This window comes from Bubalus kerabau, chromosome 18 (assembly GCF_029407905.1).
Source record: "Bubalus kerabau isolate K-KA32 ecotype Philippines breed swamp buffalo chromosome 18, PCC_UOA_SB_1v2, whole genome shotgun sequence".
Classification (NCBI taxonomy): Eukaryota; Metazoa; Chordata; class Mammalia; order Artiodactyla; family Bovidae; genus Bubalus; species Bubalus kerabau.
In genome coordinates this window covers 34632443-34654814 of record NC_073641.1, presented here as the reverse complement: position 1 = coordinate 34654814, position 22372 = coordinate 34632443, and the positions used below count along the sequence as shown (strand labels likewise).

At 39.1% G+C, this 22372-nt stretch overlaps 1 protein-coding gene across 2 annotated transcripts in view; it reads right to left on the bottom strand.

Moving 5' to 3' along the window:
* Nucleotides 1-1589: 1589 nt before the first annotated feature.
* Nucleotides 1590-22372, bottom strand: part of OXCT1 (3-oxoacid CoA-transferase 1) — a 166749-nt gene continuing 145966 nt past the window's right edge. For both annotated transcript variants that reach the window (XM_055555077.1, XM_055555080.1), the window contains 3 exons: nucleotides 16978-17058; nucleotides 9938-10039; nucleotides 1590-3451 (listed from right to left, as the gene is read on the bottom strand). In XM_055555077.1, coding sequence (XP_055411052.1) covers nucleotides 3410-3451; nucleotides 9938-10039; nucleotides 16978-17058 — 225 coding nt within the window. In that variant the 3' untranslated portion in view covers nucleotides 1590-3409. The remainder of the gene's footprint in view (nucleotides 3452-9937; nucleotides 10040-16977; nucleotides 17059-22372) is intronic.

Genomic DNA, 22372 nt, shown 5'->3' with positions numbered 1-22372 from the left:
ACTTTTATTGACAGGTTTAAATTGATACTCAGTATGGCAGTGAAAGCAGAAAGATAGTGTAGATGTTGAAAAATAAAAGGACAGAACAACTCATGATTCTGGTAATATTATGACACACATTTTTAAAAGGACTGTCAGTATTTTTGCAATCATGTTATTAATTATATTGTATTGAATCTATGGTGGAACATACCAGATTCTCTCCTTTTCAAAAACAAAGAATCTGAAAATAGGCTAAAGAAACCCAAGATCCTATTTTTTGAGAAAAGGGAAAAAGTTAGTGCAAAGAAACTCATCCATTGAATAAATCTCTGCTTATACTTACATTGGAATAATTTTCAAAGTTGTGCTGAGTACACTGAAACTGTAGAATGAAAGCCTCCACCCACAGCCTTCCTACCCACTAGGTAACACCTATAAATGCTCTTATATGTGTTCTGTGGGCCCAGGGAGAAGCAGATTTGCTTATATTCTGCATACCTTCTGTAGGAGACCAGATCCCTCCCAGGACTTAAGAATTACCAGAGTTGCTTGAGTTCACACTCTGGCTGCAGGTGACAAAGGATCAAACAAAAAGGGAGACTTGTGGGCTCATGTCTAAGCATGGCTGCAGAGAAGTTGGTGCACCTTAGATGGTGCAGAACCAGAAACTCAAATACCACTAGGATGCCTCCTCCCTACAGCTCAATGTTTTGTGTTTCCATTTCTTTCTCTCTAACTGAAGCTCAGTGTGTGGTGGGGAGGGGGAGGTGAGTGTTGGTGCCAGGCTCACATTCTTCTTATGGCTCAGTGAGCAGAGACGAATAATAAGAAAATTGGCTTCTCTCTCATCTTCAGTTTTCAACATAGGATAAATAACCTGAATCGTACATTTTGGGCCATACAGCCACCCCTTATAAAATCACTGTGGACAAAGGAGAGTTACAAAAAGAGGCATATCCTTGGCCCAGCTCCTTGGACAGGGGGTGAGTCTGTTACGAGAAATGCTGGTTAGACACCTGGGTAGGGCACTTCAAAATGCAAGCAAAATCTACATATCACTGGAAAATTACTCACTACTAAAGGAATGTTGGGCTTCCCTGGTGGTTCAGCAGTTAAGAATCTGCCTGCAATGCAAGAGATGTGGGTTTGATCCCTGGGTCTGGAAGATCTCCTGGAAAAGGGAATTGGCAACCCACTCCAGGATTCTTGCCTGGGAAATCCCATGTACAGAGAAACCTGGTGGGATACAGTCCACGGGGTTTCAAAAGAGTTGGACACGACTCAGCAACTAAAGAGCAACAACAAAGGAATGTTAGATACATGCGAATAAATAACACATGGAAATCTGGGATAATCGATTTTTGTAAACAAATAAATGATTGACTCTGACAAGAAGCAAAGTCAGAATTCATGTAGGTAAACATTTCACTTGTTCTTTCATGAAGGATAACATCTTTTCTTTGACAAGAGCAAAAGAAAAAACTCACTTGATTAGAAGTGGTTAAGTGTGCTAACTTTATTATTGGCTATCACACCAATCTCTGTTGCATCATTCCCACATTTAAACCATTCCCAAATGAGAAAAAGGACAATCACACTGATTGACATCCATTTGGAATATTTATTGTAGTTCTTAATGCATTTCCTAACACCTATGGTACTCTGTAATCAAGAATATAAAGTCATCTACTTAGAATTTGCCACTCAAATGAGGAGCTTTCTTAGAATCACAGAAGAAGTAAGTTTACAAATACAGCAACCATCAATGTCATACATTTTCCAAACCATAACTCTAACACGGATGTAAATTATTCTCCAGACCATTAAAATTCTCTAGAAAGTCCATTTTACCAGTATTGGGAGAGGAAGCTTTCAAACACGCAGCCAGCCTGAAAGACCATTTTATATATGGAGTGTGCTTCTCCTCTCCTTCCTCTAAAATGACAGAACTGTAGCTGTATCTAAAGAGAAAGTGAATTTAATGACAGCCATTAGCTAAAAACTCGCAGAAATGCCTGTGTCTGGGATGAGAGGAATGATACATTGCACTGCAGCATGCCTACCTCTGTCCAGAGGACAGCAATCTGGCCTGTCTTCAGGGTGCCTGGACTTCTCTCCAATTTGATACCCCGGATGCTTGGTAGACCCCCTGGGGAACTGTTTGATAACTGAGGATACCTCGGAGGAGAAGGTCCTTACAAAATCTAATCTACCATGTTTATTTTCTAAGGATGAAGTTCACTGCACTTCAAATCCTGGATTTGCTCATCGTTATTTTCCCTAGTTTGATAAAGCTGAATAAAAAGTATTTTGTTCAAGGAAGAATCCTGGGCAGAAGAAAGAACACTGTTCTGTAGAAAAAGGCATTCAATATTTAGAAACTTTCCCGAGAAGAAAAAAGAGACCCTGAAAAGAAAGAATTCTTAAAAAAAAAACAACTAAACCTCTCCTGTCATTGTTACTGCAGGTTCATGATAAATTACCCTACAGCTCCTCTTACCTTAAGAGGAGGTATTATACAAGAAGCCCACAATACCATAGAGAAAGACTTCTAAGGATCCTTCTGGATACACAGGAATACTTCACTGTTTGAAAATGAGAAAACTGACTAATCAGTTAGGTTTATAGCCATCTTCCTTAAAAAAAAAAAAAAAAAAACTGTCATCTTTGGCAAAGCACAGGTAGTTATTTGGTTTGTTTATAAAGGCAACTTCTTGGTTGGATGTCAGCACCAATAGACTCTATACCCTTCAGTCTCTCCCACAAACCAGGTTACTTCTCTCACACAGAGATGTTCCTGTTTGCCTTCTTGGGCATTTATTTTAGTTACCAAAAGTGGGGACGGAGAAGGGATGCACTAAGATGTAATCACAAAGTCAGAGGCTCCAAAAGAAAAGACAGAGAAGGCTAAAGGAAAAACCTGATCTTTAAGACAACATTTCTCCTAATTCAATCCACACAAATGTTATCTTTTAGAACTAGAACAATGCTGCCCTGGGTATACTCTGAGTGGAGTTCTTCTCCTCCCTCCTTTTTTTCTACATGTCATGATTTAGTTAGGAGGGAAAGTATACCAATGAAACTCTCCCTAAGGGCCCATCTTGGTACAAATTGTGCACAATTTAATGTACCTACCACAGAAGATGAAGATAAATCCAATGTGAGCACCAACTGTAAATATGACCTTATCAGCACTTATAAAACAAATAAGCTAAGCATATATATTTTTCCTTTTGGTTATTCATTAAAGTGCCATAGCACGCTGGAGAGAACAAAATCTGTATGGCTATAAAAGCACTAAGATACTAGAAGAAAACTAGACAAAAACTGTAAGATATACAATTATGATTACTGATGTCCTTCTAATAAACTCCTATGTGGTTGAAATGAAGAGCACAAGGCCTAGAACAACGGTTTACTACACATTTCAAGTTGAGATCTGCCGCATTGGTATGAGTTTTGGTGAAACCTGGTAAAAGAAAGAGAAAAAAAATTATGGACTTATGAAAAAAACCTCATGGTATAAAACATCTCTGCTTTGAATTTCCAAAACTGAATGATGTAGGCAACAAGTAATCTTGCCATAGCCCTCACCTGGAGTTTCCTCATTATTTCCCCATCTGAGCCACTGAGAAAAAGAACACTTTTATCCATTTACATTTTGTGTATCTGGTAGTTCTCAACCTTCTTGCATTATAGCTCTTAAAGATATTTAAGACTCGCAACCATGAGGAGGTGGAGGAGGAGCAGCAGGAGATGAACAAGGGTCCAGATGACCAAACTCTCCTGAATGGCCCCCTGAGCTCTGAGACTGATGAACTTCACTCAGAACAGAGCCATGGAGCAAGCCACAAGTTTCAGAATCCTTAAAATAGGTCCAGTCAATTCACAATTTTGTTAAGAGATAATGTAGTCTTTGGATAACACACTTTTATCAGAAATTTCATAATCAGAGTGGAAATGATAAAAAGGCAGTAAAAAGATACCAGGTTATTATAAAAAGGAAGTAACAGTATTAAAAATATTAAATATTAACTATGATTATGTTCAATGTACCAAATAGCAAATGAATTCCAAGGAGTCTTGAAGTAGAGAAATATAAGGGCAGATCTATATTTAATGCTAAAGCTGGTGGAGGAGGAAATCTAAATATAAGTGTGTGTGTGTTAGTTGCTCAGTCATGTCCAACTCTTTGTGACCCCATGGACTATAGCCCACCAGGCTCCTCTGTCCATGGAATTCTCCAGGCAAGAAAACCAGAGTGTGCTGCCATGCCTTTCTCTAGGAATCTTCCCAACCCAGGGATCAAACGTGGGTCTCCCACATTGTAGGGAGATTCTTTACCATCTGAGCTACCAGGGAAACCCTGGTGGTAAGTAGTCTGGCTTAATTTTGACGGATCTTTCAAGGTGTAATAGCAGGTAAACTTAATCTGGCAAATATCCATTAAGTCTTAGTTAACAGGCTCCATGGAAAGCACAGTATGGAATACTAAAATTTAGGTGATTTTTGAGCCCTTCATGGATGTGACAATTGAAGGGGATCTAATTTGTCTTCCAGAATAAACACTTAAAATTTTGTTAAATGAATGAATGAATGAGTGGATTAGATAAGCCTCAAAGAACTAGAAGAAAGGTCTCCTAATACAGGTTAAGTCAGTAGTAAAAACAGAAGACAGTTATTTGGCTATGATGAAGTTAAGTATTGCTATTCATTTGTAAATTGTTTTCTTGTTAAGTCTTCACAATGTCAAAAGTTAATGTCCCCTCTTCCATTTTTCTACCTAAAAATGCCATGACCAGAATAAAAAAGATCAGAATGGCTTGGTACATATCTTAGGATAAATGAGAGCTCACTCAGACTTTCCAGCTCCAAGAACAGATATATAATAATAGACAAAATAAAAGATATTAATATACAAAAGTCACAGATCTTCAATTCTACCGAAAAGAATAAAGATATATGGGCTCTGAGTATTTAGAGAATGTGTCTCATAAACAATCAATTTTCTTTTTTTAAACAGAGCATCTGTGGAAATAATTTAATGAAATAAAACTCTTCTTTGGAAACAGGTCATTTTCTAATAGGTGCTTTATAGCATTGCCTTTAAAAGGAAACTGGACACCTTGACTTTTTCAAACTAAACATCTGATCCTTATCCTTGTCATGCTGGCCCTATTTTGAGCTCTTAGTAACCTTTATAGCCTCAGCATGGAACTTGACTTTTAACAGAAAAGAAGATGAACGTTTAGGTACATTGACTTGGCCTGTCTATTTTTGTAAAGAAAAACAGCTACTAACCCACCGTTTTTCATTTGTTTTCTCACAGTCTCATCAACATGGTGAACCCATGTAAGCTGAGGCAGATTATCCTGCCAAAGTGATCTACAGGCTAAGCATAAGACTGTATGATTTATGAGCAGAGGATAAGCTAACAAGTTGTTTTCCTAGTCCACTGAAATTCAAAGAATATACTGTTTAATTCTGGTATAATACCAGTTCATAATAGATATTGAGCATACAAATTTATTCAACTTGCAAAGAATGCCTGCAGCTGGCTTCTTTCAGATTCCCCTACAAACATATCAATAGGCAGGATTCTTATTTGATTTGTTGCCACTGGTGGTTTAGGTGTATTCCTACCTACAGAAAAGACCAAGGTTCTTGGGAGTAGGAACTATACTAGTTTGTCCTGTTTTATTCATATTTCATAGCTTAATATGGTAGATACACTGGGAGTTTAATAAATAACCATGGACAACTAATAACCTCTGAAAGTTTATTCTACTACATGATGTCCAACTATAGATTCAATTTATTTTTAAGTTTTTAAATTAAAGAAACAGAAAACTTAAAAAATAAAATAGAAATATTCTAGTTCAAAAAGGCCCACAGATATATGTGGTAAAGAAAAACCTATTTTATGTAATTCAAGCATGAATCAAAAAAGAAAGAAATGAATATCCAATTGAACCAACTACTTATTCAAAAAGATACTTTGGAATATAATGGAATTTAAGTGGTAGGATGCCACCTTCCTTTTTTTTTTTTGGCTGCACCACACAGCTTGCATGCTCTCAGTTCCCCCGACCAGGGATTGAACTTGGGCTGCGGCAGAATCCTAATCACTAGGCCACCAGGGAGCTCATTTCCTTTTTCTTTCTATTTGACCCAGGAAGTAGCTGGCAGTAACACACTGAGTGATGTAAGTATAGCCAGAAATAAAGAAATTTAACATGTTCATTAGCTTGTCACAGCTTTAATATGAGAACTGTGCAATATCACTTTGGCTCTTTGAAAATGAATTATTACTGACTATTTATTTGAGAGATTTTTTTTCAAAATGTGAGTGCCTAGAAAAAAAGTAAACCAGAGAACTCCTTAGTCATAAAAATGTTTGAAGCTAAAATTATTAAAAAAAAAAATAGAAAAGCATTCTCGCACAGCATCACAGTCAAGCATTTGTAGGGCGTGAACATGTGTGTGTGGCTTTACCAACCAACAGAGCTGGTGTCAAGCATTTATTCCCCACTGCTCATGGGGAAGGACACTTATCAGTGTAATACTCTGGCCTCAAGTGTGTCCCCTAAGAATGATTTGGGCAGAGGAACTGGGGGTATATAGGGCTCAGTCTGACCCTTCTTCCTCAGCCTTCTGTAGGGAGCATGTGCTGTTTTGCTTTCAGCCACATGGAAAGAAGTTCAGTAGAAAAGACTCTCCTCTGTGTGGAAGGCCTGATTTTTCAAGGCTGCCTATAACTGGGAGTGGAGGTCCCTCTCACTTCAGGGGTTTGTAATTGGGAAAGCTTATGTGGCTGTACATCTAAGCCACATTCTTCAACCTAGGCTTTATAACATGATGTTTTAGCCTCTGTCCAACTCGTTTATCTCTCTCAATAGATTTTGAACTCAATCTTCAAGAAATATAAAGGAAAGTCCCTTTCTTTATAACAATTGCATTTTGAAGGAAAGCGATCATATGGAACAAGACCTCTGTCCATTATGGGTTGGCTTCTTTTGCTGTCAACTACTCCTGACCAGAATCTTATTTTAGAAGTGTGAGGAAGTTTCCTGAAATATAGTCAACATTTGCATTTCTTTTACAAAACGTCTACTGCTTTCTCTGGAGTTTCAGACGTAACATGACAGAGACTTTCCTACTAATTGAAAAGAAAATTCCTTTCTACTCACATCATGGTTACTATGCATTTTTTTTAAAGCTATTTCAAGTGATACCTAAAGGACACATTTTCCCATCACATTTTTTGTTTTTGCTAATTGCACTGTGACATACAGGAAAAGTCTTAGTCATTCTTTTTTTTTTTTAAATGCTCAGATATTTCATTACCATTATTTTTAATACCCTGAAACCTCAATTTTGTCATGTCCTGTTATCTGATATTGTCATATTTGTCTTTTTTTTTTTAATTCTCAGGATTTTCTCCATCAGCTCACATTCTATATCCTTTGCCCAGTCCCTTGCCCATATTCTTAGGTACATGGGATTTTTACCAACACATTTTCATATTTACTTTGACTGAGGTCTTTAGCTTTCTTTGGTCTAACTATTCCTTTCTAAAATGTTCAGTTCTCAGTATACAGTGAAGGCTGAGTGGCCTTTGTCAAATAGAGATCTTGAGTAAACTGTATGCAGTCACATGGAGTAAAATTCTATCTATGCAGTAACAATCATGAGATATCTTTTGAGTTATCAAATAAAGAGATGCTATCCCAATGTACTTTGTTATTAAATGTAGCTTATTGATAACCCAGCTATTAAGCAGAACTTCTTATGAATAAGAACACTTCAGTCTCTAGTCTTACAGAGAATTTGATACATGTGGCTTCATCTGTCAGGGACTAAAGAGATGCCATTAATCATTAGATCCTCAAAATCCAGTTCTTCTGTTGAGATGGCTTAGCTGATACTACTAGACCTTTTCATTTTCAGAGCAATGTTGACATAAAAATTAACATTTCACTTCAACAGCCTCATTTGGAGAAAACAAAATTATATGTCAATGCCAAAAGAGGAGGAGGGTTGCTACTGCGATAAGAGAGGTGCCACAGAGATATTTTTCAGTGTATCAAGACATGGAAACTAGCACTTAAAAAAACAAAGTAAAAACAGTAAAAATCTATCTTTTTCTTTCTTGATTTACCTACATGACTTGAAAAAAAAAAAAAACTGATAACAATGAGGATCTTCTTTTACAATTCCCTTCTGTAGCAGAGATTTGAACATTCTATAGAATGTCTCAAAAATGTTATCTGCTGAAGAAGAGGTTAACTTATCCACAGAGGGAAAAAATATAAAGAATAGCTAATTAAGGAAGAAGAACTGTTTGCTTTCATCACTGGAGTAAGGAATTCTAAATAGTTAAACTAAACAAATCCCATTTGTTACCCACTGAGGTCACTGAAAAGTTAATTAAAGATGTGCTTTTCATGTAAGGAGTTGTTGGAAGACTTCTTTTTTCTGGAAGGAAACTCAAAGAAGGTTAATAGACAAAGACCTTCACACAGTACCAGAAACAGTTATATGTGGATCGTGAATTATACAGCACAATTGTTTACAGATGTTTGTTAAGCACTAATAGGTACCAGCCAATCATGTAGTACTTCAGGAAGAAATGTATGAAATACATGCTTGATTTATCAAGGAAGTTCCTTGCTTGCTCAGATGGTAAAGAATCTGGCTGCAATGTGGGTCAGGTTGATCCTCATTGGGTCAGAAAGACCCCTAGAGAAGGAAGAGGCAACCCACTTCAGTATTCTTGCCTAGAAAATTCTGCGGACAAAGAAACCTGATGGGGTATAGTCCACAGGGTTGCAAAGAGTCAGACGTGACTGAGCGACTAACAGTTCGTTAAATTACTTTCTCAAGGATGGGTAGCTGCAATATTTCTTCTCATTATAAATATATTTCATTTTAACATGTAGAGCTGTTCTTAAAAAGGTAAGTGAGAAGCAAAGTCTATTTTTTCGTTTTTCAGACACATTTCACCTTTACTTTCAATTAACTCCAAATGGACTGAACTCTGACCAATCCCATTAGTTTGGTGATTGGTGATTCACAAATAAGCTCTTATATTAAAAGGCCATTATTTATATTATCAGGCCCGAGCTGGTCTCAGTAGTAAAGAATCCACCGGCCAATGCAGGAGGCACAGATTCACAGGTTAGATCCCTGGGTTGTGAAGATCCCCTGGAGAAGGGAATGGCTACCGACTTCAGTATTCTTGCCTGAAGAATTCCATGGACATAAGAGCCTGGCAGGCTACAGTCCATGGGATTGCAAAGAACTGGACACAACTGAGTGACCCCGTGGACTTTATTCTCTTTGTTTAAAAAAGGGATTTGGAGATTTCTTAGTGGATACTCCCGATGTTCTTATATGCTTTGTCAGTCAGAGTTTTAAAGCACAGTTTTTCTTCAAATACAGGAATCATCTATTTTGTGATTATCAATCCAGTGGTGTTAAAAGCTCAACATTCGAGGATCGCCCATAGATGGAATGATCAGGCAAAGAAGTTAATCAGAGAGAAAATCAAATTCCACACATACGTTTCAAAATAAGGAAGTATCATTTGTCTGTGTGTGGCTCACATTTTTTAGTTAATTAAGTTTGGCTGTGCCCAATACATAACCCAGGAACAGAGGACTGCAAGGAATGTTACAGCAAATAGCTTAGAGCTCAAGCTCAACCTGCTGTTTGCAGCAGCTCCTAGTGGTTCCTCCCCCTCCTGCTTCTGATCCCTGAGCCAATTCTGTCCCGAGTCAGCCTGTTCCTGCTCCCACTTGCTCTCACTGGAGGCACCCATCCTTCCACTCCTGTTCCTGCAAAGGTCAATTCCAAAAATGATCACAAATTAATGGTTCATGTCCCATAAATACCCATTAATCAAGCTCGGGGTACAGGACAAGTGGCTGGATTTGTTCATAGAAACACTTACTGTGAAATCACACCCAGTGCTCTTTTTTATGTCATCCACTGTCAGGCCTTCCCAGAGTTCAATTAGAGTCAGACCCTTTTTGCTGTCCACATCAAACACAGCCTGTCAAAATCAAGAAGATGACAATGACTATTTCTATCACTGTAATTATTTTATAGCACAAAACAGAAATAACCTCACAAGTTTTTTAAGGACAGAAAAGACCCAGGGTAAAAGACTGAAAATCAGCAATGAAAACATGTCAACTGTAACTACTATATTCTGGTGAGAATAAACGCCAATGCCTTAATTGGCAATTAGTTGGGGAGTGCTGTTGATGCCAGAAAATAAATGAATGCTGACTATTGATGGCATTTGCCACTATTATAACCAGTTTTTTTTTTTAACTACTTTCTTTTTGTTAGATCTAACACTTTTGGTCAAAATTTAATTTGGCATTTAACAATGATCTGAAAAAAAAGGAGGAAGAAAAGCAGGGAGGAAGGAGAGATTTAGAAGGTGAAAGCACAGGAATGATGGGGGCAAGTTGACTGATGCTTCTCAGTAAATTACTGGAAACAAAAGCAGGTGCTCTGAAGTAGCTAGGAGTTAATTGTAAAGGGGCACTTTGCCCTGAAAGACAACTCCCTCCCCCAGGTAAATATTAAAGCTTTCCCTTAAGTCCTGTGAAAACACACAGGTCTGAAAGCATAGTGACTCTCCCTCTGGTATGGAAATCAAATGAAGATGCTCATGTTTAGGACAAGCATGAGAAGGCTCACCTCACCCTAAACACTGCATTCAACATTCTGATTGGTTATACTAGGTGATGGTGGTGCCAACTGGTATAGCTTGATCCAAGCAGGTAGATTCAACCAGCTGTGTCTGATACAGAACACATGTGCTCACTCTTGGTAAAACAACAAATTGAGTAGAAGGGACCCACAAAGTCATGCAATAAAATCTTCCATACAAGAATTCTTCAAAGCATCCTTCTGAGATGGTCTCTGGGGCTTTGTTTAGAAACTTCTAGTAGTAGAAGGCTCACTTTCTAAGGCAGATTACCTACCAATGGGAAGCTCTAACTGCAAGAAGCGAAACTGCTTCCCTAAACATTCACTCATGGACTTTAAAGTAAGTTGTCCTCCCATGCACAGGAACTGTTCCCTCTTCCAGTTTTTAAGGTCAGTCTTCCTCAGACTTAAATTTTTTATGCTTCCCAGATCTCTCCTCTCCTCTGGAATTACCTTAAATTCAACTATTATTTGCAGCCTTAGAATCTTTATTTTCATCTAGCTTGGAAGTCCATCCCTAAATTGACATTTTTAAACACACTCCTGGAGGCTATTAAAAAGACACAGCAATGTGTACGCCAATATAAAATAGAAATTTTAAAAATAATAAAAAAGAAGACACAATATGTAGCGGAAAGAATCCTGGCTTTCAAGATGAACTGGAATTCCAGCTCAGCTGACAATAGCTATGCAATCTTTGCTGAACCTGTCTTCACATCTGTAGATGTATGTCAAACAAACCTACTTCCCAAGATTGTTATACAGGATAAATATAATAACAAACCTACTCTGAGCAGCTGGCCTCATGCCTGAGACATAGCAAGGACACCACAGAGGCATATTTTTTCTCCCACATGTGCGTATGTGTGTGAACACAAATTAAAGCCTCCAAATGATTATCTGTCTCCAGATAATTGATATTTCTCCTCAGGAGCAAAACATTAAGGGGACTAATGATATTTGCTTTGTTTGATGAATACATAGACACCTGATTGGTTTTACTGGAAAAGATGATTTAAATTTGGGATGATATATTTCAGCAAACTTTTTTGTTTCCATATTTTTATGTTCCTAAAGAAACTTTTCAGCTGAAATATGTTTTGAGGGGGAAAAATTATTAGTGAGGAACGTCCATATGATGCAGTAGGTTATTCAATTTCAAAATGACAATTATAATTTTTTTTTTAATTGGCAACTTTTTATTTGCAGAAAATGTGTCTGGAGCATCATTCATACTATATTCTTTCCCTTGTATTATGAACAACCACAAATTTATCAAAATGGAACAAATAAGAGAAAAAGAGCCTTATTGTGTATAACTGTGGTATTATGAGTATAAAGCTTCGGTGATCAAGAAGATAAACTCTGTGGCAAATGACATTGCTTTTAAAAACCTTTTATTAACATCTTTATCAATCCCTAATTAGCTATAAAGGTCATATATTAGAAAACTAAGCATTATGAATTTTTTAAAAAATGAGAATTCTACTTTTGAAATATTGAGGGAGATTCCCCACTTAGTCATATAAAGTGTAAACAGAAACTTGATAAAAGACAGACACTAAAATCTAAAAGCTGCAACCAACTGTTCAACTACCAAGAATAATATTTCAATTACTTTGTTTTACAGATGAATAATTTTATTATTTTTTCACCACCGTAACAGGCTGCATTATGGATAAAGCAATTAGTCACAGCCCAAGTGCTGTTGAGGAAGGTATCTATCATCCCATCATTCTAGCAACACAAAACCAAGAAAGCAGAGTCGAAATATCTCTGAAGCATCTTTCAAATGGCAGGCAACTAATGGAACTTTCCTTAAGAGCTGAAAATGGAATTCTAGTCCCAAATCTGCTCTGGCAGTGTTCACAGTCATTAAAGTTAATAGCAAGGCAGCATTTATTAAGCATCTACTATGTATAGAGCACAGGGGAAATACCCTACCTACTCCATTCCCTGAGGCACCCAAAGTGCCACACCTAGCTCCCTTTATCTACACAATGCCACCTACAGGTTAGGTTCCAGTTACCCCGTCTGCTAATGAGTTCACACATTCCTTCAAACGGTGACTTCTCTGAGCTCCAGATACCCATCTCCACTTGTTTATCATAAATCTCAGACTGGATACTTTGGATGTCACCTTACTCAGGAATATCAAATTGAGTATGTTCAAACAAAACCTATTTTTTCGCTGCCTTCCCTTGCTCCTCCCTTTCTCTTCCTGCAGAGCCAGGCTTCATTAAAGATAAAAGAGGTAAACCATGACTCTAGCCAGAAAACTCAGGAATCACCTCTGCCTTAGTGACTATGCCCCATTCATCACCAAGTTAGGCTGAGTCCATCTCCTAAATCTTTCTGAAATCTCTCTTTGGGTCTTGTGGTTTAGGACCTTGATATTTCTGACCAAGATACCTGAAGGGAGTCTCATGGCTTCTCCCCCTACTCTATGTAAAAACCACATGGCTCTTTGCTGCTGCTGCTGCTGCTAAGTCATTTCAGCTGTGTCCGACTCTGTGCGACCCCATGGACTCCAGCCTACCAGGCTTCTCCGTCCATGGGATTCTCCAGGCAAGAACACTGGAATGGGTTGCCATTTGCTTCTCCTGGCTCTTTACAAAATGCTAATCTAATCAATGGCTGCTATTGCTGCTGCTAAGTCGCTTCAGTCGTGTCCGACTCTGTGCAACCCCATAGACGGCAGCCCACCAGGCTCCCCCATCCCTGGGATTCTCCAGGCAAGAACACTGGAGTGGGTTGCCATTTCCTTCTCCAATGCATGAAAGTGAAAAGTGAAAGTGAAGTCGCTCAGTCATGTCTGACTCTTTGTGACCCCATGGACTGCAGCCTACCAGGCTCCTCTGTCCATGGGATTTTCCAGGCGAAAGTACTGGAGTGGGGTGCCATTGCCTTCTCCACTAATCAATGGTGTCCGCAGCTATTAAAGATCATGAAAGTGAAAGTGAAATTCGATCAATTGTGTCCAGCTCTTTGTGACCCCATGGACTATACAGTCCATGGAATTCTCCAGGCCAGAATACTGGAGTGGATAGCCTCTCCCTTCTCCAGGGGATTTTCCCAACCCAGGTCTCCCACACTGTAGGCAGATTCTTTATCAGCTGAGCCACAAGGGCAAAGTCCATTAAAAATCATGAAGGGCTCCCAACTGCCTTCTATATAAACCCCAGATTTATTAACAATATATCCACATTCCTTCATAATTTGGCCCCTCACTGGCTTTTTATCTTCAGCCTTCAAAATCCCTGGCTATACCCTCACTCCATGCTGTCCCATGCTCCACACTGTCCCACATGCAAGTCCTTGAGTAAGCTGTGTTTTAATACCTCTGTGACTCTGCCTATTTTATTTCTTTTGCCTAGAAGGGCCTCTTTGGTCTTATTTTCACTTATAGAAACTCATGTTTATTTTTCAAGACTCATCACTCAATCTATTAATTTCTCATCAAGGAACGTATGGTATTTACTCATCAGGCATTCACTGCGTACAGGTCAAGCATTATGCTCACTGTTGGATAAACAGTAATGAGTGAGACAGGCAGAGCTCGGAGGTTATTTCAATACAGTGCTGTTAGGGTGGAGTCCTAAGACTCAGGGAAGCAATGACAAGACTTGGGGAGAGATAGGGAAGGTTTGCCAGAAGAATAAGTAGCTGAGACATAAAAGATGAGCAGGAAATAGCCAGATGGCTAGGGTGGGAAGAGCATGCCAGGGAGAGAGACAGGATGTGCAAAGTCCCAGAAGAACATGGTGTGTGCTGGGGGGGGAAGGTGTAAGTGATGCCACATAGTTCACAGCATTTAGGACGGCAGAGGTGGGGAGAATGTTAAGGCAAAAAGAGAGCAACAGACTGGAGGAGAAAAGATTCAGACTGTGAAATGCCTTGCAGTTAAAAGCTTAAATTTGATGGGAATTCCCTGGTGGTCCAGTGGTTAGGACTCTTAGCTCTCACTGCCGAGAGTTGTTTTTTTGTTGTCACTGAGACCCTCAGTCCTGTCCAACTATTTGCGACCTCATGGACTGTAGCCTGCTATGCTTCTCTGTCCATGGGATTCCCCAGACAAAGATACTGGAGTGGGTTTCCACTTTCTTCTCCAGGGGATCTTCCTGACCCAGGAATCAAACCCATGTCTCCTGTGTTGGCAGGCGGATTCTTTACTGCTCAGACTACTAGGGCCTGGGTTCAAACCCTGGTGTTGGGGAACTAAGATCATACAAGCCGTGCAGTGTGGCAAAAAAAAAAAAAAAAAAAAAAAAAGAGAGAGAGAGAGAAAGAGAGAAAAGCTTATATCTGATACCACTTAGAAGCTTTCCTGAGACTCTCTTGAGCCTGCTAAGCAGCCTTCCTCTATGTTCCCAGCTCAGCATCCGATCTGGCACATCTCTTCTGTGGACTCTACTACATGCATTACTCTAACTGCTGGCACCTCTGGATGCTTGATGTCAGCTCCACCTGAATGTGCTCCTGGGCAGTAGACTGTCCTCCTTTCTGAGCCCACTGTTGGCAATAGCCTGCCTCAGAGAAGGAGCTCAGAAATATTTATGAAATGAAAGAATGTATAAAGCAATAATGCAGATGGAGAGAAAGGGTAGAAAGCTTTTTAAAATGGCAGCAAAGTTAAATAACATATAAGTAATCTCATGAGAAAATGCAGGCATGTAATCAGTGGTTCCCAGGCTTTTTTGGCACCAGGGACTGGTTTAGTGGAAGACAATTTTTCCACAGACTGGGGGTAGCAGGTGGGATGGTTCAGGTGGTAATGTGAAAGACAGAGAGCGACGGGAAGAAGCAGATGAAGCTTTGGTTGCTCATCTTAACGCTCACCTCCGGCTGTGCCAGCCAGGTTTAAGATAGGTACCCGGGGGCTGGGGGCTGCTATATTAGATGGTAAGTGCCAAAACGAATGGTGGGCCACTCTGAGGATGAAATTGTGAGTGCTAAGTTATCGGAAACCTCTTCATGATGAAGCTGGAAATTATATTAAAAGATGGGTAGAATTTGGGGAGGCAGTGTTGAATGGGAGTGGTTCCACATGAAAGCACTAAACTGGTAAGAACACAGTGAGGGCGCACGTGAAGGGGGGCTACAGGGAGAAGAGGAAGATCGGGGGTAAAACGTAGCTGGGGTTACCCTTAGGAGCTGTACCGCATCACTTTATTAAAGAAAACAGGAGCAAGGACTGTTTTGTCTTTGATTTCAAAGTAATGAATTCTTTTCAACAAGTTCTGTCCATGATTGTGGAGGAGTTTAAGAAATGATAAGACTTGGAATAAATGGTAGGTTAGATTTGTGCCCTTTCATCTGCTTGTTCTTTTCTATATGTCATCTTTATGGATATAAACTGTCCTGGGGCAGGCACTATTTTAGGACAAAACTCTCCTTAAAATGTGGCTTCTGAAAAGTATTATAAGCCTTCTACTTCAAAAGGCTGCTTTAGGGTGCTTCGTACCACAACTGAATGAGGGTTCTAAACCTGATTGATGCCAAAAGGAACAGCCCCGTTATGAAAAAAACAAACAAACTCTAGATCTAGAGAATTCTGTCCTGTGGTTCATCAAAATACTGAATCAAAACAAAGAAAATGACATCCTCCTGGCTCACTTACGAGAGCAATGTCATTCCAGCATCTCAGGTTCAAATCTGGGTCGGAAAGGAACTACAGCACCTGCAGCCATGCTGCTCTCTCAGTTTCAATTTACCAGTAACAATTTTCTATCAAAGAGGATAATATCTAGAGGCCCTCTAAAACGCAAGTGTGTTCTGAAGTCCGCTTTATGCAAGAACCATAGATTTTTTGGTTCACTGTGGGGCCATACTGCAATTTGCACCTAAATGGTTAAAACCTAATTTTTACTGAGTTTCCTAAAATGAGATCCAACAATATGTATTTGCAATTCAGGAAATCAAAGAAGACAGGAATGATAAATATATTCTTAACTTTGTATAGATCATCTATTGTATTAGTCATAAGGCTCAATATAACTTTTATTTGTATCACACTGTCCAAGTTACCAAGGGCAGGAGTTCATTTTGTGTGTATATGTATATTTCCAGAGAAGTTCACTTAAGAATTCTGCATCCAGTAACATTAAATTGATGAATCTTCCTATTCAGTCTACCCACAGATTAAATTAATCCCATGACTACCAATGTAATACACTTTTAGAAAGTAACAAAAAGTTCTAAAATGCTTACACATTTTTTAAAAAAGGTAGCAGGCACTAGAGGAAATAAAAGAGAAAGGCACTTTACCTTTTCAGTAATGATACGGTTGACACACTGCTTTCCTGTTAGAGGTAATGTACATTTCTCCATGATTTTATGTGCATTTCCCTGTTTTAAAAAACATCAAAAAGAGTAGTTAGGGGCTGATTCTTATTTAGAATTGGTATAAGATAGGACAAAAGGAATTATCAGAGAAATTGTCTCCTAAGTACAGGCTGTTTCAAAAACTTGCGCCATCATGCTTTCACCTTTCTGGAGGCAGCTTGTGTTCCTACAGTAATTTAAGGAGAAATACAAATGAGTAGCCAAAGGCATAACTGGTTTAGCTGGAAAACAGCCAGCCACAGATTTGATCTAAGCCTCCGCCCTTAGATCTCCCAAGGAAGGGTCTCCTTGACAAATGAGTTATTTTTCTACCAAGGGTAGGGGGCATACATAGGATGCAAATGCATATTATACATTCCTTCAAATTTTATTTTTATTTGTTGAAAAAGTAATATATTCACAGAAAACAGCAGCTCTGGACTTCCCTCGTATCCTTAGACATGCTCTGAACAGGAAATCAATTTCAACTTTATTTAGCATTTTTCTATATACTTCTATCAATTTTCTTCTTACCTCTGCATTTTAAATTTTTTTATTTTATAACAAATTTTACTATCTACTATGGCTTACGACAGGATATTAAATATAGTTTTCCATGCTATATGACAGGACCTTGTTGTTTATCCACCCTATATACAATAGCTTGCATCTACTAGACCCAGGCTCCCAGTTCAACCCTCCCCTGCCCACCTGCTTTCACAAGTCTGTTTCTTTTTATTTTATTTTTTTGGGCTGAGCAACATGGCTTGTGGGACTTTAGTTTTCCAAAAAGGGATCAAACCTGAGCCCTAAGCAATGAAAATGCTGAGTCCTAACCACCAGACTGCCAGAGAATTCCTTACAGGAATTCTGTTCTCTATGTCTGTGAGGCTGTTTCTGTCTCATAGATGAGTTCATTGTGTTGTATCTTAGATACCACATGAAAGTGATATCATAGGTATTTTTCTTTCCCTGTCTGACTTACTTCACTCAATATGATCTCTAGACTCATCCATGTAGTTACAGATGGCATCATTTTATTCTTTTTTACGGCTGAGTAGTAGTACTCTAGTATATATATATTAATTAATGTAGATATTATTATTTGATGATAGGCAATATTATATATATGTGTGTGTATACATATATATCTATATATACATATATATAGATATCTTCTTTATCCATTCATTTGTCCATGGACATGTAGGTTTCCATTTCTTGGCTATTGTAAGTAGTGTTGCTATGAACGTAGGCGTGCCTATATCTTTTAAAATTAGAATTTTGTTCAGATATATGCCCAAGAATGGGACTGCTAACTCACAGGACAACTCTGTTTTTAGTTTTCTAAGGAACCTTCATACTGTTTTCCACAGTGGCTGTCCCAATTTACATTCCCACCAAAAGTGTAAGAAGGTTCCCTTCTCTCCACACCCTCTGCAGCATTTAGCATTTTTAAACTTTTTAATGATGGCCATTCTGACTGGAATGAGGTGGTACCTCAATGTAGTTTGATTTGCATTTCTCTAATAACTAGTAATGTTGAGCATCTTTTCATGTGCTTATTGGCCATCTGTATGTCTTCTTCGGAGAAATATCTATTTAGGTCTTTTGCCCATTTTTTCATTGGGTTGTCTGGTTTTTTGTTATTGAGTTGTATGAGCTGTTTGTATATTTTGGAAATGAAGACCTTGTTGGTTCCATTTTTTTTCAAATATTTCCTCCCAGCTTGTAGATCATCTTTTCATTTTAAGGTTTCCTTTGCTGTGCAAAAGCTTATAAATTTGGTTAGGTTCCATTTGTTTATCTTTGCTTTTATTTCTACTGCCTTGAGAGACTGCTCTAAAAAAATACTGCCATAATTTATGTTAGAGACTGTTTTGTCTATGTTTTCTTCTAGTTTTATGTTGTCATGTCTTATATTTCAGTCTTTAAGCCATTTTGAGTTTATTTCTGTGTATGGTGTTAGGTAGTGTTCTAATTTCATTCTTTACATGTAGCTGTCCAGTTTCCCCACAACTTATAGAAGACACGGTTTTTTCTCTATTGTATATTCTTGCCTCCTTTGTTGAAGATTAATTGACCAAAGGTGTGTGATTTTATTTCTGGGCTCTGTATTCTGTTCCATTGAACCTCTGCATTTTTAAATGCTATGTTGACAAAGCTATTTATGTTTTAATTAATCAGCTTTAGGTATTATCTATTAACTTCTTACAGGGGCACATGAAGACTTTCCTCTCCTGCAAACCCCCATGCTTCATCATCTTCAGTTCGCCCAGCGTAGCTATGTCACAATTCGTATATGACTCAATAGTCAGAATTTATACCATGCTGGTAAAATGACTGTACAATGGCTCACTGATGCCCCAGGCAGTGTAGAAAACCATGATTATATTCACTTTCTTATATAGCTATTTGCCTTTCCTGGAATATATCTGGGCCTCCGTTTGCTCACTGGTAAACTGTGTGTGCTGGTCTATACTCATATTTTTTTCAGTTTCCTTCAGCTACAATGCCTTTTCTTCAAACATGAAAGAGGGATTGAGACGGGAAGCAGGTTTTCAACCATCAACCCCTTTCCACCATTCCCTAACCCCCCCAACCCCACGCAGTGCAGAGGTGACCGATGGGGCACATCTCTGGAGCACAGATGAAACATTAGCTCTGATGATCTGATCTTCAGATCATTTTCTTCTGATTATGATGAAGCTCCTTTCTAAGGATCAAGCACCAGGAGCCTAAATTACTATTTCCCTTGAGGCTGAAGGCTAATTTGTCACATTTTAGATCCTCTATTTAAAATGGCAAAAATGTTCCTACTGCTTCCATGTTGGGTCTAAAAGCCCCACACATGATGCCATCACCATCTTTACCCATCTCCAAGTTTTACCTTCTCAATTATGCACTGCTAGCTGGCTTATGTCTCTCTCAAAACTGCTATCATACTAAGTATGATCAGAAGCAAAGGATTTCAAATAACTGGGCTTAAGATTTTACTCCTTGTGATAACATGTCAATGCACCAACATACGAGTAATTAAGAGGTTTTAGTATACTTAATCCAGTGTATGGCACAAAAGATATTCAGTGTTTTTTGAACGAAGGAATGGGGAAAAAGAGGGAATTCCATTGGGAATCTTGGGTGAATCTCAAAAAATGACAAACTGTATTACTTTAATTTAGTCAAAATTAGTGCTAAATATATATAGAGAGAGTGGATAGACATTACACTTTTAACAACAAACTGTATGTTTCTAGATTTTACTGTGTAAGAAAATTTATAGCTGTAGAAATAAAACCTCATTTCTGCTTCATTTTTAATGGTCTATTTTCATTCCCAGATTTCAAAGAAAGCTTGCACATGTCACAGACGCTTAATTAAAGAGCTGAAATTAATGATGAACATTTGAACTGCTATAGCTGTCAGGACTCCTTGCACTTCATACAACTCAAATAAGACATGTCACAATGAATTCCAGGTCTGCATGTGAACAAAGTGAACAATCTGTGGGCCTCCAAGGAACGTTTTTCTGTGGGGAGCTCTTACTTTGTTCCCGTTATTTGAGCAAGATCTACATCTGGTGTGAAAGCAGCCACTTGGGTTCCAATGAACAACCAACTCTGGTTTCGGAGAATTTCAACTACCAGAATTAATTGTGCCCTACAAAGACAGAAGGGCTTCCCTGGTAGCTCAGCTAGTAAAGAATCCGCCTGCAATGCAGGAGACCTCAGTTCAATTCCTGGGTTGGAAGATCCCCTGGAGAAGGGATAGGCTACCCACTCCAGTGTTCCTGGACTTCCCCTAGTGGCTCAGACAGTAAAGAATCCACCTGCAATGCAGGAGACCTGGGTTCAATCTCTGGCTTTAGAAGATCCCCTGGAGGAGGCCATGGCAACCAGTATTCTTGCCTGAAGAATCCCCATGGACAGAGAAGCCTGGCGGGCTACAGTCCATGGGGCCAAAAAGAGACGAACATGACTGAACGATTAAGCACAGCACAGCACATCACCAAAACACACCTTTCAGAAACCATTTTCCATATAAACAGTACAGCTCAGTGATTCAGAGCAGAGTCAAAGGACCTGAGTGTAAAGCCTCACTCCACTCTACACTAGCTGGTCAAGGATCCTGTGTCTATGCTTATTCATCTGCTATACCTCAGGGGTGACTGTAAGTGTCCAGCACTTAGCAAGTGCTCAGTAACCTTGAACTGTTTACATAACATACACTGAACATTTCTACAATCTACTAGGGAATTCTTTAGGCTTTCTTGGTGGCTCAGATGGTAAAGAATCTGCCTGCAATGCAGGAGACACAGGTTTGATCCCTGGGTGGGGAAGATCCCCTGGAGAAGGCAATGGCAACCCACTCCAGTATTCTTGCCTAAAAAATCCCATGGACAGAGGAGCCTGACAGGCTATATGGGGACCTACATGGACACAGTCCATGGGGTCACAAAGAGTCCTACACAACTTAGCAACTAAACCACCAGGGAATTTTTCAGAAAGTCTTAAGTTCCTCAATGAAGTTGAACACAGAATTACACAGAAAATGGCCTAAACAAAATTCCTGAGACCCACAGAACCAATGAAACTGCAACCCATATTTGGGAGCAAACCATATGGCTGGCGGAGAAGGCAATGGCAATCCACTCCAGTACTCTTATCTAGAAAATGACGGAGGAAATGAAAATGCTCCTGCCATGGACGGAGGAGCCCGGTAGGCTGCGGTCCATGGGGTTGCTAAGAGTCAGACACGACTGAGCTACTTCACTTTCACTTTTCACTTTCATGCATTGGAGAAGGAAATGGCAACCCACTCCAGTGTTCTTGCCTGGAGAATCCCAGGGATGGCGGGGCCTGGTGGGCTGCCGTCTATGGGGTCGCACAGAGTTGGACACGACTGAAGCGACTTAGCATATGGCTGGCCTAGGATGGTAGCACCAACAGTATTCTTGTGGTAAGAACAAGGTATCTAGATGACTCCATTCACACTGAGCTTCAAGACATAACACAGATCAAGGAAGAAGAGAAAATGAGATGCAGAAGGATTAAAGAATGTCACAGCTTCAATATTCAACAGTAGGTTAGCTATGAAGCCAAAATATGACTAACTCTCACTTGAGCACTCTATTCTAACCATGCCAGGCCGAGCCTTACAATGTGCTATGATTCACAAAGCAGGAACAATCGCTGGGTTTTTAGCAATAAAAAATAAATCCCAAAAAAGAGATGCAGTGTAGTGTGGTAGCAAAGAACACTTTATTAGGAGTCCAAAGACCGGGTGTTTCATTTTAACTCTTCCATTTAATTGTCATTTGGTCCTTTAAATTCTTTGT